The 16,773-nt window shown below is 43.1% G+C and overlaps 1 protein-coding gene across 3 annotated transcripts in view; it reads left to right on the top strand.

Moving 5' to 3' along the window:
• The first annotated feature begins 347 nt into the window (after positions 1-347).
• DTD1 (D-tyrosyl-tRNA deacylase 1) overlaps positions 348-16,773 on the top strand; it is a 150,302-nt gene continuing 133,876 nt past the window's right edge. For 2 of the 3 annotated variants that reach the window (XM_023745507.1, XM_023745506.1), the window contains exons 1-3: positions 387-512; positions 6,870-6,960; positions 9,778-10,013. In XM_023745507.1, the coding sequence (XP_023601275.1) occupies positions 470-512; positions 6,870-6,960; positions 9,778-10,013 (370 nt within the window). In that variant the 5' untranslated portion in view covers positions 387-469. Of the gene's footprint in view, positions 513-6,869; positions 6,961-9,777; positions 10,014-16,773 lie in introns of all 3 variants that reach the window. The other variant, XM_006104197.3, reaches the window with a different exon arrangement.

The raw sequence follows: 16,773 nt of genomic DNA on the forward strand, positions 1-16,773 counted from the left end.
ATTTGGGAGGATACTGGGGCGGAGGGATGGCAAAGAGGAAGAGGGGACACAATTAGAATTAGGATTCTGGACACAGCTGGGATTTAGGAATGCTGTCTCCTGGGCCTGGGGAAGTGAGAGGAAACGGGCAGAAACTGGTCTGGGCAGAGTTGAGTCTGGGTTTTGGTTGGGGATCCGAGGGTGGTTGGGGGGGCGCCCAGCGGCGAGTGGAGCCCGACCGAGAATGGGGCGGGTCCTATCCCTGGATCGGCCGGGTCACAGCGAGGCCACAGGTGGGCGTGGCCGTCATGGGCGGGCCCAACCTACGGGAGGGCGTGGCCGACATCCGCCGGCGGTCCCCAACCTGGCCTGCCAGGGCCGCGGGGCGCACTTCCTCGCGTCGCCGGTAGAGGGCGCAGGCCGCGGAGCCGCGCGCAGAGCCGGGAAGCCGGGAGGAGCGGGTGCGGCCCCACTCGCCCCAGCCGCCGCCATGAGAGCCGTGGTGCAGCGCGTCACCCGGGCCAGCGTCACAGGTCAGTCGGGCGGGGCCGGGCCGGGAGGAGCCGCCCCTGACCCCGCGCCCGCAGTCCCGGCCGCCCCCGCCGCTGTTTCCCCGCACGGTCCCCGGGCCGCTCTGTGCCCTGCGGCCCATTCGCGAGCTCGGACCCCGGCCGGGCTCGGGGCACCGCCACGGCCCCAGATCGCTGTCCTTGTGCCTGGGGGGCCCAGCGCGTCCCTGGCTGTAGAGTCTCCTCTTTGGGTTCAGGATAAACACACCTTATGATTCTTTTTACTTCGGTCCTGAGTACAGAGTGGCAGAACCTCCGGGAAACCCCATGGCCCGTTGTTCAGTGGAGTGTTGCACAAACACGTAGGGAGCATTTCTGGAGCAAGAACATCCTCCTTTTCAACATTCTGTTTTAAATCCCCCCCTTTCCCCAGTTTTTACACGTCTTATTTTTTATGGAGCTTGACTCCCAATAAAATGCACAGATGCGAGGAGCTGCTTGTTCCTGTGGATGAGCTCTGACAATTGCGGACTCCCACGTGACCAGCCCCGGGCCAGCTCCAGAGCGTTTCCTGCCGCAGGACATCCTCTTCCTCCCTCGCAGGACCCTGCAGGAATGGGATCAGAACCCAAGGAATTCAGGGCGAAATATTTCTCTTTCCCACCAATTTCTTGTGCGCCACGCCACCCAACCATTAGTCATCACTTGATCACTGTAGTCCAGTGGTTCTCAACCTTGGCTGCACATTAGAATCACCTGGGAGTCTTTTTAAAATCCTGACTTCTGGGCCTCACCCTCCGGAAATTCTGTTTCTTTGTTTATGGGGTAGAGCCACAACATTAGTAACAAAGGATGAGGCGCAGAAATCAGGATTTTAAAAAGATTCCCAGGTGATTCTAATGTGCAGCCAAGGTTGAGAACTACTGCGTAGTCTAATTTGTACAGTGATTACTGTTAACCGGGTCCAGATGATTCATGTAGATAACGTAGGCGTTTTAAAAACTCAAACCAAGATAATACAGATATTTTTTTAAAAAATTTAATGAATAATTTTAGATTTTTTATAGCCTTTTCTACTTTTATTGGCAGAATTATAATATTATTTCAGTCCAGGTATTCTCCAAGCCAGTCTATATACCAAATATGTGTTCTTGTGTCTGCAAAAAAAAAAAAAAACAATCTCAAAATAAAACAACAAAATTCCCTAAAGAAACAGCCAAATCCAGCAAAACTATATACAGGTGTTTAGATCTGAGATTCAGTTTTTCAACTCTGCCTAATGATTTCTAAGCTCTTCTGGTAACTGGTTTTGGATATGGCCCTGGAGTAATAGGGAATAGAATAACACAGGGATTTATGGAATTTTAAAACAATTTTTAAAGATTTCAGTTAATACTTAAAGTCACTAACCTAGGATAATTCATAGATGAAAAGGTTTTTTGCTTTATGTGGTCATCATCAACAATGACTAAACTTTGGAGAATTTCAGTTTTGATATTCTCTCTCTTGAATTTTCCATTCTGGAATATTGAAAACATGTATTCTGTGAGATTTGCTGAATAGTTTGAGTGATTTTAGTTGACTATTTAAATTATATAATTTTAGTTAAAAACAAACAAATAAACCTACCTGCCATTAAAGAGATAAATGTGAATTGTGGGAAGGTGTTAATAAAATGGGATTCTCTCAGTGCTAGAGGGACCTTGGGGTTAGCCAGGCCTCTGGTTGAATTGTAATGGAAAGAGATTTTTTGTTTCCTTAAAAATGTGACTGGTTCCACCGAAATGTGGCTGTAAGTTAATGACGTTTCATTTCAGGAGTCTAAAGTGTCACTTCCAATATTATGGTTAGGACAGAGTACACGATTAGGAGTCATATCTTATTATGTGACAGACTCACTTTATGAGATTGGCAGGCAAATTTTGTTGCCTTAGCGTGGTTATTGTGATAATCTAATTTAAAAAGCTTGGTTATGAAACATTTCCAGCATATTCATTTGGTTAAATAGGTGAATAGTACGTAATCCCCATGTCCTGTCACTCAGCTTTAGCAACTAAAATCTGAACAGAATCATAGAGCATTGGGAAGAGGATCTAAAATCGATGGGCTTTAATGTGTTAATTCGGGGTGATGAACCTCAAAGAAGAGGTTGATGGGTGATGCCACTTGTACATGGAGACACTGACCAAACATCTCAGATCTTTTCTAGCCTGGTTACCTTTTGTCTAAAATTCTCACGTTGTAAAATTTGGAAATCCCTTTGTCTATAATAAAAGACCCCTTTGAATCTCCTAATTCTTCTGTTTGTTCCAGGAGGAGGGGCAAACTGGTCTAAAATAAGAGAGCAAACTGTCATATATAGGCTTTGGGACATTTGTTTCTTATGGAGACAATACTACATTGTAAAAATGTTGAAGCGTCAGGAAAGTGATTTGAATCACTTCAACTAATGATTCTACTTTTAAAAATCTACTCTAGGAGATAATCCTAATTATAGAAAACACTTTAGAGGGATAAGAAGGCAGAGTACAGAGGATTTTTAGGGCAGTGAAATGACTCATTGAGATACTATAATGGTGGATACATGTCATTATATATGTCTTTGTCCAAATCCAAAGCACCAGGAGTGAACCCCAATGTCAACTATGGACATTGGATGGTTATGGTGTTTCATTGTAGGCTTATCAGTTATAACAAATGTATCCCTGTGGTGGTGAGTCAGTCCATTGCATGGAATGCAACTGTTCTACTGGATGGGATGCAACTGTTAAAAGATGTTTAGGAAAAGCTTATAACATGGAAAAATCCCAATGCAATGTTAAGAGAAAAGATGAGACACAATTTATATACAATATTTACAATAATATTTTTTTCCTGTTTCTAATATTTTCCAATTTTTCTATAATGCATCTTTACTTTAATGGTAGATATAGCTCAATAGACATTTTTTAATTTAATTTAATTTTTTAAAAATATTTTTATTGATTTTGGAGAGGAAGGGAGAGGGAGAGAGAGATAGAAACATCAGTGATGAAAGAGAATCATTGATCGGCTGCCTCCTGCACACCCCACACTGGGGATCGAACCCGCAACCTGGGCATGTGCCTTGACTGGGAATCGAACCGTGACCTCCTGGTTCATAGGTTGACGCTCAACCACTGAGCTATGCCGGCCGGGCATTAGTCATTATTTTTAAACTTTTAAAACATACTTTGGGGAAAATTTAGAAAATATATTGACATTATAAGAAAGTAATATATTTTTTATGACTGAAAGATAGTTCGTTGTATATATGCACCACTTCTTTATCCATTCACCTATTTTTTGAAAAAATATATATATATATTTTTTAAATATTTTTATTGATTTTTTTACAGAGAGGAAGGGAGAGGGATAGAGAGTTAGAAACATCGATCAGCCGCCTCCTGCACACTCCCCACTGGGGATGTGCCCGCAACCAAGGTACATGCCCTTGACCAGAATCGAACCTGGGACCCCTTGAGTCCGCAGGCCAATGCTCTACCCACTGAGCCAAACCTGTCAGGGCTTGAAAATATTTTTTTATTGCTTTCAAAGAGGAAGGGAGAGGGAGAGAGAGATTGAAACATCAATGATGAGAGAGAATCATTGATGGGCTGCCTTCTGCATGCCCCCTACTGTGGATTGAGCCCGCAGCCCAAGCTTGTGCTCTGACCAAGAATCGAACCTGGGAACCTTCAGTCCTCAGGCCGATGCTCTATCCACTGAGCTAAACCGGCTAGGGCTTTATTCACCTATTGATGGACAGTTAGGTTGCTTCATATCTTGGCTATTATAAATAATGTTTCATTGAACATATGGATGCCTATGTCTTTTTGTTTTAGTGTTTTGGGTTTCTTCAGATAAATACCCAGAAATGGAATTGCTGGCCCTTCATTGCCTCTTGTTATTTAGTCTTTGTCTTACAGTCTATTTTGTCTGGTGTAAGTATTGCTAACCCAGCTTTATTTTTTTCACTTTCATTTTTATGAACTATCTTTTTCCAGCCCTTTACTTTCAGTCTGTGTGTGTCTTTCAATCTGAAGTAAGTCTCTTGTAGGCAGCATATCTAAGGGTCTTACTTTCTTATCCATTTAGCCACCCTGTGTCTTTTGATTGGAACATTTTTTTTATTAAGTATTACATATGTGTCCTTATCCCCCCATCGCTCCCCCCCCCACTCCCGTTCATGCCCTCACCCCCCTGGTGTCTATGTCCATTGGTGATTGGAACATTTAATCCATTTACATTTAAAGTAATTATTGATACATATATATTTATTGTCATTTTATTATTCATAAAAAGAATGAAATCTAGCCATCTGCAACATCATGAATGGACCTAGGGTACTGTGCTGAGTAAAATAAGTCAGACAGAGAAAAGCAATGCCATATGATTTCACTTACATGTGGAATCTAAAAAACAAAACAAACAAACAAGCAGACCAGAAACAGACTCATAGATATAAAGAACATTTTGATGGTTGCCAGAGGGATGGGGGTTGGAGGAATGGATGAAAAAGGTGAAGGGATTAAGAAGTACAAAGTTGTAGTTACAGAATAATCATGGGGATGTAAAGTACAGTATAAGGAGTACAGTCAGTAATATTGTAATAACTATGTATGGTGTCAGATAGGTACTAGATTTATCAGGGCGATCACTTTGTAAGTTATATAAATGTCTAATCACAAGGTTATACACCTGAAACTAATGTAATATTATATGTCAACTGTAATTGAAAAATAAAAAAAATTATTGAAATAGAAAAAAAGAAAATACTATTTATTTTTTAAAATATATTTTTATTGATTTCAGAGAGGAAAGGAGAGGGAGAGAGAGATAGAAAGATCAATGATGAGAGAGAATCATTGATCGGCTGCCTCCTGCATATCTCCTACCGGGGATTGAACCTGAAACCAGGCATATGCCTTGTCAAGGAATTGAACTGTGTGACCTCCTGGTTCATAGGTCGATGCTTAACCACTGAGCCACGCTGGCCTGGCCTTGTCAGGTATATTTATAGATACTATTATCTAACAGAAGCAAACAAGAAAATGGCAGAGTTGCCTCTCTTCTAATTGGAACATTAGGTCAGTACATGATAAAAGTAAAAAAACAGCCCTGACCTGTTTGGCTCAGTGGATAGAGCGTCAGCCTGCAGACTGAAAGGTCCCAGGTTCGATTCCAGCCAAGGGCATGTACCTTGGTTGCGGGCACATCCCCAGTAGAAGGTGTGCAAGAGGCAGCTGGTCGATGTTTCTCTCTCATCGATGTTTCTAACTCTCTACCCCTCTCTCTTCCTCTCTGTGAAAAATCAATAAAATATATTTAAAAGTAAAAAAACAGCAATAATCTAATGAGATTTGGCAAAAAGTTGGCCAAAAAGATTAGAAATTATGAAGCTCAGTTTTTGAAGGAAGGATTCGATTTTCCATCATAATGATGCATCTTGGCCTAAGTCCTATGCCAACACTAACAGTAGTAGAGTGTACATTTAACTATAAATACATACACAAATGTTTGGACTAGGAATATATGTTCAGATATTATTTTTATGGATGAGTTGCATGATTTAAAAAGATCTGGAAATCATTGGCTTAGAATGCAACTTTAGTACTAAACTGGGAAATAATAGTTTGCTGACTTGAAACTTAATTTTTAAAGCATGGTTTTTGTGTATAATATACATATATATCCCACGTTCAAAGGCTGTTAAATCGCGTTGTTTACCCATATCTTCAGAAAAAAATCACTTCTACTGTCATGGTAAACAACCTGCTTTCCTATTTATAATGGTCTGGCCCTCTCGAAACTTCAGCACGAAATTATAGCTAATTTGCCTACAAACGTCAGGTGGTCATAATAATCTGGCCACTCAGTGTATTTCTCTTTTCTGGAGTAAGTAGAAAAATTATTTTATGACATGTGTTTTCCATTTTGTGCTATGTATTGTGTTACCAGATTTGCTGATTCCAAGACAAGCAGGCGTCTCTTGAGAGTTAATATAGCTGAGCTGGGTTCTCTGGGCAGGAACACTTCTGTTTTTATAGATTGGCAAACTCCATCAGAGAAAGTTTCAGGTGTCTCAGCCAAGGTCACACAGATGAAAATGTGGCCCTAAAATTCTGCTTAGTGGTTGTTCACTTTAGAGCACATTCATTCCAGATAAAAAATCAGAATGGACATAAGTTAGGATTGTCTTACTGCATTTACATAACTCCTTTCATTTTTGAATACCTGCTGACTTTGTCAAAGAAGTTATAAGAAGTACGTGTGATATTTGAACATTCCTGTGGCTGTTTAAAAGTGTTTCATGGCAACTATTTGGTTCTGAGTCTTTTTTATCTTTTGTTTCCTTTCTAGTTGGAGAAGAGCAGATAAGTGCCATTGGACGGGGCATCTGTGTGTTGCTGGGCATTTCTCTGGAAGATACACAGAAGGAACTGGAGCACATGTAAGATGTGAATTTCTCTCTGTTTGCTTTTTGCAAACAAAAAGCAAAGTCATTGCTCTTTGTTTGTTTTTTAATCCTCACCCGAGTATATTTTTCCATTGATTTTTAGAGAGAGTGGATGAGAGAGGGAAAGCAGAGAGAAATATCTATGTGAGAGAAATACATCGATTGGTTGCCTCCTGCACGAGCCCTGACCAGGGCCCGGGCAGGGGAAGGAGCCTGCAACAGAGGTACATGTTCTTTTTTTTTTAAAAGGGAGGATGATTTATTTATTTATTTTAAAATGTATTTTATTGATTTTTTTACAGAGAGGAAGGGAGAGGGATAGAGAGTTACAAACATCGATGAGAGAGAAACATGGATCAGCTGCCTCCTGCACACTCCCTACTGGGCATGTGCCCGCAACCAAGGTACATGCCCTTGACTGGAATCGAACCTGGGACCCTTGAGTTCACAGGCTGACGCTCTATCCACTGAGCCAAACTGGTTAGGGCGAGGTACATGTTCTTGACTGGAATCGAACCCAGGACCTTTCCGTCCACAGGCCGATGTGTTATCCACTGAGCCAAACTGGCTAGGGCTAAGTCATTGCTCTTTGAATTGAATATGTGGTAGTTGTATCCTACTAGAGCCCCAGTGCACGAATTCATGCATGGGTGAGGTCCTTCTGCCTGGCCGATGGGGGCTGGCCAGCCGGGGAGGGACCACGGGAGGGCTCCAGGTTGTGTTTGGCCCTCTTGCCCAGTCCCAATTGGCTGGACCCCAGCAGCAAGCTAACCTACCAGTCAGAACGTCTGCCCCCTGGTGGTCAGTGCACATCATAGTGACTGGTTGAGCGGTCGACTGAATGGTGACTGATCAGTCGGAATTTAGCATATTACGCTTTTATTATATAGGGTTGGATATAGGATATATGTGCACGCACATACACATACTAGGAACTTCCATAGTATTTTGTTCTTATAAAGTGAGCCCGTTACTTTTATCAGTTTGACATTCGATGTAGTATGGTTATCTTCGTGTTTCAGATGAGGAGACGAGGAAGAGTAACCTGTCAAATGTCACCCACTAAGTGAGCAGCAGAGCAGGAGTACCACTTAGCTTCCATCCCTATTTGCTGCTACTTCTGTGAACTCTTCTCTTAATTAAAAACTGGACCTCTTTTCTTTTTTTTTAAATTTATTTTTATTGATTTCAGAGAGGAGAGGAGATGGAGAGAAAGATAGAAACATCAGTGATGAGAGAGAATCATTGATCAGCTGCCTCCTGCACACCCCCCCATTGGGGATTGAGCCCATTACCTAGGCATGTGCCCTTGATCGGAATCAAACCTGGGACCCTTCAGTCCACAGGCCATGGATCTATCCACTGAGCCAGATCAGCTAGGACTGAGCCTCTTTTCTTATGAATGGTTTCTGTTTTATAATTTGAGAAATATGATGTGGTCCTGTTAATGCATTTTTAAAATGCCCAGCTGTTCATTGTGCAATAAGGATCTGGATCTCGGGGAGGTTAAATTACTTGCCCAAAGTCACATACACATAGTTAGCAAGAAGCCCAAATCCGAATTAGAATCTAGGCTACCTGACCTGGAAGCCAGTGCTCCTTTTACTAAAGTAGGGGGTTCGTCATTGCTGTTGCCCGAATGGCTGTCTTAGTACTCAGCTTTCCCCTCCCCCTGTTTAACCAACACCACTTGACACATTTACTTCAGATGCTCGGATCTGTTTATTCTGTCCTTTGGTGCCCAGAGCCTGGGTATAACCCCACCCAATTGTCCCTTTTGTTTAGGTTGCAAAGCCAAGTCCTGCTAAGGTGTTGATGACTAATAGGGATAGTTCATTACCACTTCAGGGATGTTGGTGTTTTAACAGCTCTCCCCTGGATACTTGAAACAGTAGAGTGGTATAGTGGTTACAAACTGCGGCTCTGGGTCTGAATCTCTTTATGTCTCTGACATTCTAGAGAGTTAATACTTACCTTGGTGGTTAAGAGATTTAACTCAACAGAAGACAAACCTTGGCTGTGGAGAGGAGTTGGTGAAAAGTGCCCACTACAGAGAGGACCCATATAAAGAGTCAGTGAATTACTATTTGTAGAGCCCTTGAACATGTCTTCAACAACATCCAAAAAGGTGGCTTTCCATTGGTGCAATTTCAACTTTCATGCAGGTTGTTCTTTATCATGCTCTTGAAATCTGATCTTATAAATGTTACCTGGTCCTCTTCCTTGCCAAGGTGGCTGTCCTTTGGCATCCACATGTATAGGACTTAGGGAGTATGTGACATAGTTATTAAAGTATTTTTCTCCAGATCTTTTTCTTTTTTTTTCTCCAGATCTTTTTTTTACATTTGTAGTAACACTAAGTTCTCTCCCGGGTATTTGCTGAATTGTTCATTTTGAGTAGCTCCAAGAAGGGGTGTACAAATGGGGCACCATTTATTCCAGTGTAAAGATTGAATTCTTCTATAAGTAATTAGAGTTGGACCCATGCTGTGATAATGGATGGTTGCCATCTTGGCCCCAGTTCCAACTGGCACTGGCTGCTGCTGTGAATTAGAGGGACCCACACACACACACAAAAAAGGAAATCCCCAAACTACCCTGTGAGGCAAGACCACTATTACCCTGTATTACAGATGAGGAAACTGAGGCACAGAGAAGAAAAGTAACTTGCTCAAGGTCACACTTTCTGTAAGTGATGGGGTCAGCATAATGTTCTTGTTTGGCAGGATGCTGGTGACATTTGGGGGGTATGAAATGTATTGGGGGGCTTGTGATTCCTTAGGTAGCTCTCACTGCTATTTTTCCCCTTAGGGTCCGAAAGATTTTAAACTTACGTGTGTTTGAGGATGAGAGTGGAAAGAACTGGTCGAAGAGTGTGATGGACAAACAGTATGAGGTGCTGTGTGTCAGCCAGTTCACCCTTCAGTGTGTCCTCAAGGGCAACAAGCCCGACTTCCACCTGGCAATGCCCACGGAGCAGGCAGAGAGCTTCTATAACAGCTTCTTGGAGCAGCTGCGCAAGACGTACCGGCCGGAGCTCATCAAAGGTAGGCAGGAGGGGCCTGGGACACTTTGGAGCAGGGGGACAGAGAATCTGCAACTGCAATCTTTCCTTTGTCACAAAGTTTGTTGTTATGTTTATTACTGACTTAAAACAACATGATGGCTGCTGCCACTGCTTGTTGCTATACATGTCCTCTGAATGCCCGGATACCGTTTACCCTTCTTCATTCTTTTAGTCACATTTGAAAATGCTTAGCAACCCAGAAGTGTGTTTGATGTAGTGGTGTTTTATTTTGGTCACTTACCCTACCTGACAGAAATACAATGCAAGCTACAAATGTGAGCCACATGTCATGTTACATTTTATATTTAAAAAAGTAAAAATAAACAAGTGAAATTAATTTTAAAACTGTATTTTATTTAGCTTACTATGTCTAAAATATTATGATTTCACCATGTAATTAATATAAAAAGTTAAAATGAGATAGCATGTATATTTTGTGTACTAACGTCCTCTAAATCTGGTGTGCAGTTTATACTTACAGCACATCTCCATTTGGGCCAGCCACATTTCAAGTGCCCCAAAGCGGCGAGTGTGCAATGGCTGTAATATTGGACATAGAGGTTTAGGTTTTTGCCTACCTGCTTATTGTCAAGAATGCCAACCTCATTTGACTAACCAAGATTTAGTCTAGAAAATGGCTTGGTGGAATAGTGGTCCTGGTTTGTGGGAGAATTATGAATCTTTTTTTTTTTTTAATATATTTTATTGATTTTTTACAGAGAGGAAGAGAGAGGGATAGAGAGTTAGAAACATCGATGAGAGAGAAACATTGATCAGCTGCCTCCTGCACACTCCCCACTGGGGATGTGCCCGCAACCCAGGTACATGCCCTTGACCGGAATTGAACCTGGGACCCTTGAGTCCGCAGGCTGACGCTCTATCCACTGAGCCAAACCGGTTAGGGCAAGGGTGGGCAAACTTTTTGACTCGAGGGCCACAATGGGTTCTTAAACTGGACCGGAGGGCTGGAACAAAAGCATGGATGGAGTGTTTGTGTGAACTAATATAAATTCAAAGTAAACATCATTACATAAAAGGGTACGGTCTTTTTTTTTTTTAGTTTTATTCATTTCAAACAGGCCGGATCCGGCCCGCGGGCCGTAGTTTGCCCACGGCTGGGTTAGGGCATGAATCTTTTTTAAAAAAATATATTTTTATTGATTCTAGAGAGGAAGGGAGAGGGAGAGAGAGAGATAGAAACATCAATGATGAAGGAGAATCATTGATTGGCTGCCCTCCTGCATGCCCCCTACTGGGGATTGAACCCACAACCCAGGCATGTGCCCTTGACCGGAATCGAATCTGGACCCCTTTAGTCTGCAGGCTGACGCTCTATCCACTGAGCCAAACTAACTAGGGTGAATTATGAATCTTTTAAAGAAGGCCATTCATTTCTAGTCTGTTTTCATGGGGTTAAAGTGCATTTAAGATCATCATGTTTTGCCTTTAAAAAAAATTTAAATTCTTTATTGTTTAAAGTATTACATATGTCTTCTTTTTCCCCATTGGTCACTTACTGGCCGTTCCCACCCCCCCAGCATATGCCCTCACCCCACTACTGTTTGTGTCCATGGGTTTTGCTTATATGCATGCATACAAGTCCTTTGGTTGATTTCTTACCCCCTCCCCCCCCGGCCCCTGCCTTCCCTCTGAGGTTGTATGGTCTGTTCAATGCTTCTGTGTCTCTGGATCTATTTTTGTTATGTTATGTTATTTTTGTTATGTTATGTTATGCTATTTTGTTTTGTTATGTTATCAGTTTATGTTATTCATTATATTCCACAAATGAGTGAGATCATGTGATATTTATCTTTCTCTGACTGGCTTATTTCGCTTAGCATAATGCTCTTTAGGTCCATCCATGCTGTTGCAAATTATAAGAGTTCCTTCTTTTTTACAGCAACATAGTATTCCATTGTGTAGAAATACCATAGGTTTAAAAAAAATATATATATATATATTTTTTAAAATTAAATCTTTATTGTTCTGATTACATTTGTTCCTCTTTTTTTCCCATAACTCCCCTTCTCCCAGTTCCCGCCCCACCCTCCGCCCTCACTCCCCACCCACTGTCCTCATCCATAGGTGCACGATTTTTGTCCATTCTCTTCCCGCATCTCCCATTCCCCTTCCCCCCCCCCCCAAGAATAGTCAGTCCATTCCCCTTCTATGTCCCTGATTCATTGTAATCACCAGTTCATTCTGTACATCAGATTATTTATTCACTTGATTCTTAGATTCACTTGTTGATAGATGCATGTTTGTTGTTCACAATTTGTATCTTTACCTTTTTCTTCTTCCTCTTCTTAAAGGAAACCTTTCAGCATTTCGTATAATACTGGTTTAGTGGTGATGAACTCCTTTAGCTTTTCCTTATCTGTGAAGCTCTTTATCTGACCTTCAATTCTGAATGATAGCTTTGCTGGATAAAGTAATCTTGGTTGTAGGTTCTTGGTATTCAGCACTTTGAATATTTCTTGCCATTCCCTTCTGGCCTGCAAAGTTTCTGTTGAGAAATCAGCTGACAGTCGTATGGGTATTCCCTTGTAGGTAATTGAGTCTCTTTCTCTTGCTGCTTTTAAGATTCTCTCTTTGTCTTTTGCTCTTGGCATTTTAATGATGATGTGTCTTGGTGTGGTCCTCTTTGGATTCCTTTTGTTTGGGGTTCTCTGCGCTTCTTGGACCTGTAAGTCCATTTCTTTCACCAGGTGGGGGAAGTTTTCTGCCATTATTTCTTCAAATAGGTTTTCAATATCTTGCTGTCTCTCATCTTCTGGCACCCCAATAATTCTGATATTAGTGCGCTTGAAGCTGTCCCAGAGGCTCCTTACACTATCTTCACACTTTCGGATTCTTTTTTCATTTTGCTTTTCCAGTTGGGTGTTTTTTGTCAAATCTTTGGTTTGATTCTTGTGCTCCTCTGGTCTGCTATTGGGTATAATATTCTTTATTTCAGTCCGTGTATGCTTACTTTCTAATTTCTTTATCGTAGCATCGAGGGTCTCATTAGTTTTCGTGAGGCTCTGCTCAAGTTTATAGCAAGCCCTCAAAATTGCGATTCTTAGCTCCATATCCTCCATTTCTGTCATGTTTTTTTGTCTCCGCATCTTTTATGCTTTCTTGGTGCACCCCCTTGTGGTCTTTGTGCGCAGTCTTGTTCTAGCCAAGCCTTAATTGTTGTAGTTAACACTAGAGGGATTTGACCACCAGGCCGACTGGCTGTAGGAATCAGTGTGTGGAAAACGTCTGTCTTCTGGGAAGGCGCTAATCCAGCCTTTGCCTGAGGCGATCGGCAAATGGCTGTGCGCAGGGCTTGGGCGGGGCGGGATCACCAGGGCGGGTGGAGGGAGCAGTTATGGCCGCTCTCAGTCCCGTTCCCAGAGGCTCTGCTTCTCAGAACCCCGGCAGCCGCTGCAAACCTCGGAGAGAAAGCTGCCCTCAGGTTCCAACTGATGCCGGATAATCCCGCTTCTCCCGTCTGAGTCTGAATCCCTAGAGACTCGCCCGGATCTGGAGCCCAGAGTCTGAGACTCACTCCCGACCGAAAACGACAACCGCGCCCTCAGCCACCAGCCCGCTTTTGCGCGCACCTCGGTACCTTTGTATTTTCCACACTGCGCCTCCTCTGAGCCTCGGTTTGCTGTTCTCTTTCCTTCTAGTTGTAGAGTCTCTCTTCAGCCAGCCTTCCTGTGGTTCTGGGTGATGTCCGTTCCGTCTTTTAGTTGTATTTTTGAAATGGTTGTATGCGGCAGCGGTCTCCGGTGTTTACCTACGCCGCCATCTTGGTCTCTCCCAAAAATATATATATTTTATTGATTTTTTACAGAGAGGAAGGGAGAAGGACAGGGAATTAGAAACACCGATCAGCTGACCGCCCCCCCCCCCCACTGGGGATGTGCCCGCAACCAAGGCACATGCCCCCGACTGGAATTGAACCCGAGACCCCTCAGTCTACAGGCCGACGCTCTATCCACTGAGCCAAACTGGTCAGGGCAAATACCACAGGTTTTTAATCCACTCATCTGCTGTTGGGCACTTAGGCTGTTTCCAAATCTTAGCTATTGTAAATTGTGGTACTATGAACATAGGGGTGCATTCTGATTGGCGTTTCTGGTTTCTTGGGATATATTCCTAGAAGTGGGATTACTGGGTCAAATGGGAGTTCCATTTTTAATTTTTTGAGGAAACTCCATACTGTTTTCCCCTGTGGCTGCACCAGTCTGCATTCCCACCAGCAGTGCACAAGGGTTCCTTTTTCTCCACATCCTCGCCAGCACTTGTCGTTTGTTATGTTTTGCCTTTTTTTCTTCAGTTGGTTATTAGAAAAGAATGTTTAGCCTTTTTGGTAATGTACCTCAATAAGAGACCTTTCTAAGTAGATTGCTTCTTTTGCTGCCATCATATCCTTTTGTAGACATCGAGTAGTTATTATCAGTTAACTCTAATATTTCCTACACTTTAACTTTCTCTGGATTAAACAAATCTAGATCTCCTCTTTATTTGATTTATTTTTTAAAAATATATTTTTTTTATTGAGAGGAAGGGAGAAGGAGAGAGAGATAGAAACATCAATGATGACAGAGAATCATTGATCAGCTGCATCCTGCACACCCCACACTGGGGATCGAGCCCACAACTTGGGCATGTGCCCTGGCTGGGAATCGAACCATGACTCCAGGTTCATAGGTTGATGCTCAACCATGGAGCCATGCCAGCTGGGCTATTGGATCTATTTTCAACTGTAAGTGATAAAAGTTGTTGCCTGATTTTGAAGCTCTGCAGCAAAGGTCCACATTGAAGTTTGTCAGCTCATCAGACTTGATCATGTTTAGAAGAGTGATATTCCTACCCCCTTTGGAATGTCCTTTTATTTTAATTCTCCTTTTACTTGTATAAAGTTTCCATTTGCCATAAGGACAAATGGATTCTATATGATCAGGACACTCCTGCCTAAATCAAATTCCAGTCTTTACTTGGGTCCTGGTAGGACAGAATATATTTGCCTTTTCTGGAAATATCCAAGTTTAGAACTCTATTCACAAGTTTAGTCATGGATACCTTCAGTCTCTTTTTCCCACCCTGTGTCCACTGAGATCCTTGACATGGCTTTGCTGCAAATGTGTTTCTTCCCAGAATTAGGAGTTAAGGCAGATCCTCTGAATAATTATTTTTCTTTGCTGAGCCAGGGATTAAATGCCACCAGCATTGTCTTCTCTGCTTGATGTGTGTAGAATCTTCCCATGTCTGAGAAATGTCAGATGTATTTTAGAATGTACTGCAGGCTCTTGAAAGGGTGAGCACAAGCAATAGCATAAAAGCATAAGTGAAGGCACTTTAAATGGGAGAACATTGATGATTGTAAGGAATGATGCAGTGAAAACAAAATAGCATTCATCTAAGTCCTTAGAGTGTTGTGTGCATTATTGGGTGCTTTGTGTTCCTAAAAATGTCTTTTACTGCTTGAAATGATGTGTATTTTATCCAGGTAATTATATAAGGTACCTGAAACAATGTACTGTAGACAATATAATTTTATAATGAATCAGAATTTAAGCTCATGGGATGTGATACATCTGATCATTTTGATAAAAAGTTGACATGCATTATACAAAGAATTTTAATTATAATTTATTTCAAAACCCTTTGGACTTTCAGAAGCACTACAGTAATATCAATTTGCTCTTTCAGCTTTTTATCTCTTTTACTAGAGGCCCGGTGCACAAAAATTTGTGGACTCGGGGGTGTCCCTCAGCCCGGCCTATGCCCTCTTGCAGTCTGGGACCCCTCGGAGGATGTCCACCTGCTGACTTAGGCCCGCTCCCTGGGGGATTGGGCCCAAGCTGGCAGTCAGACATCCCTCTGGCAGCCCGGCAGCCCTTGGGGCATGTCCACTTGCCAGCGGGGAGCAGGCCTAAGCTGCAGTCGGACATCCTTAGCGCTGCTGAGGAGGCGGGAGAGGCTCCCACCACCACCGCTGTACTGGCAGCCATCAGCCTGGCTTGTGGCTGAGCAGAGCTCCCCCTGTGGGAGCGCACTGACCACCAGGGTCAGCTCCTGCATTGAGCGTCTGCCCCCTGGTGGTCAGTGTGTGTCATAGTGACCAGTCATTCCCAGTTGTTCTGCTGTTAGGGTCAATTTGCATATTACCCTTTTATTATATAGAATAGAGGCCTTGTGCACAGGTGGGGGCCAACTGGTTTGCCCTGACGGGTGTCCTGGATCAGGGTGGGGGTCCCACTGGGGTGCCTGGCCAGCCTGGGTGAGGGGCTGATGGCTGTTTTCAGGCTGCCCAAACCCCCTTCAGGGTGGGGGTCCCTACTGGGGTGCCTGGCCAGCCTTGGTGAGGGGCTGATGGCTGTTTTCAGGCTGTCCAAACCCCCTTCAGGGTGGGGGTCCCCACTGGGGTGCCTGGCCAGCCTGGGTGAGGAGCTGATGGCTGTTTTCATACTGACCAAGCCCCCTGGCAACTGAAGCTCCCAGCCTTTCCTTTTTTTTTTTTTTTTTATTCGCTCCAGCTCCGTGGCCATGGCAACTGGAAGCAGGTATCTGGGGTTTATTTACCTTCTACAATTGAAACTTTGTTGCTTTTAAGTGAAGCTCAGAGCCGGCACAGGCTGGCTTCCTCCATCATTGGAGCAAGCAAGCCTTCTGCTCGCTCCAGCTCCGTGCCACGGCCCGCTGAAAGCAGGTATCTGGGGTTTATTTACCTTCTATAATTGAAACTTTGTTGCTTTGAGTGT

This window comes from Myotis lucifugus, unplaced genomic scaffold (genome assembly GCF_000147115.1).
Source record: "Myotis lucifugus unplaced genomic scaffold, Myoluc2.0 scaffold_554, whole genome shotgun sequence".
Lineage (NCBI taxonomy): Eukaryota > Metazoa > Chordata > Mammalia > Chiroptera > Vespertilionidae > Myotis > Myotis lucifugus.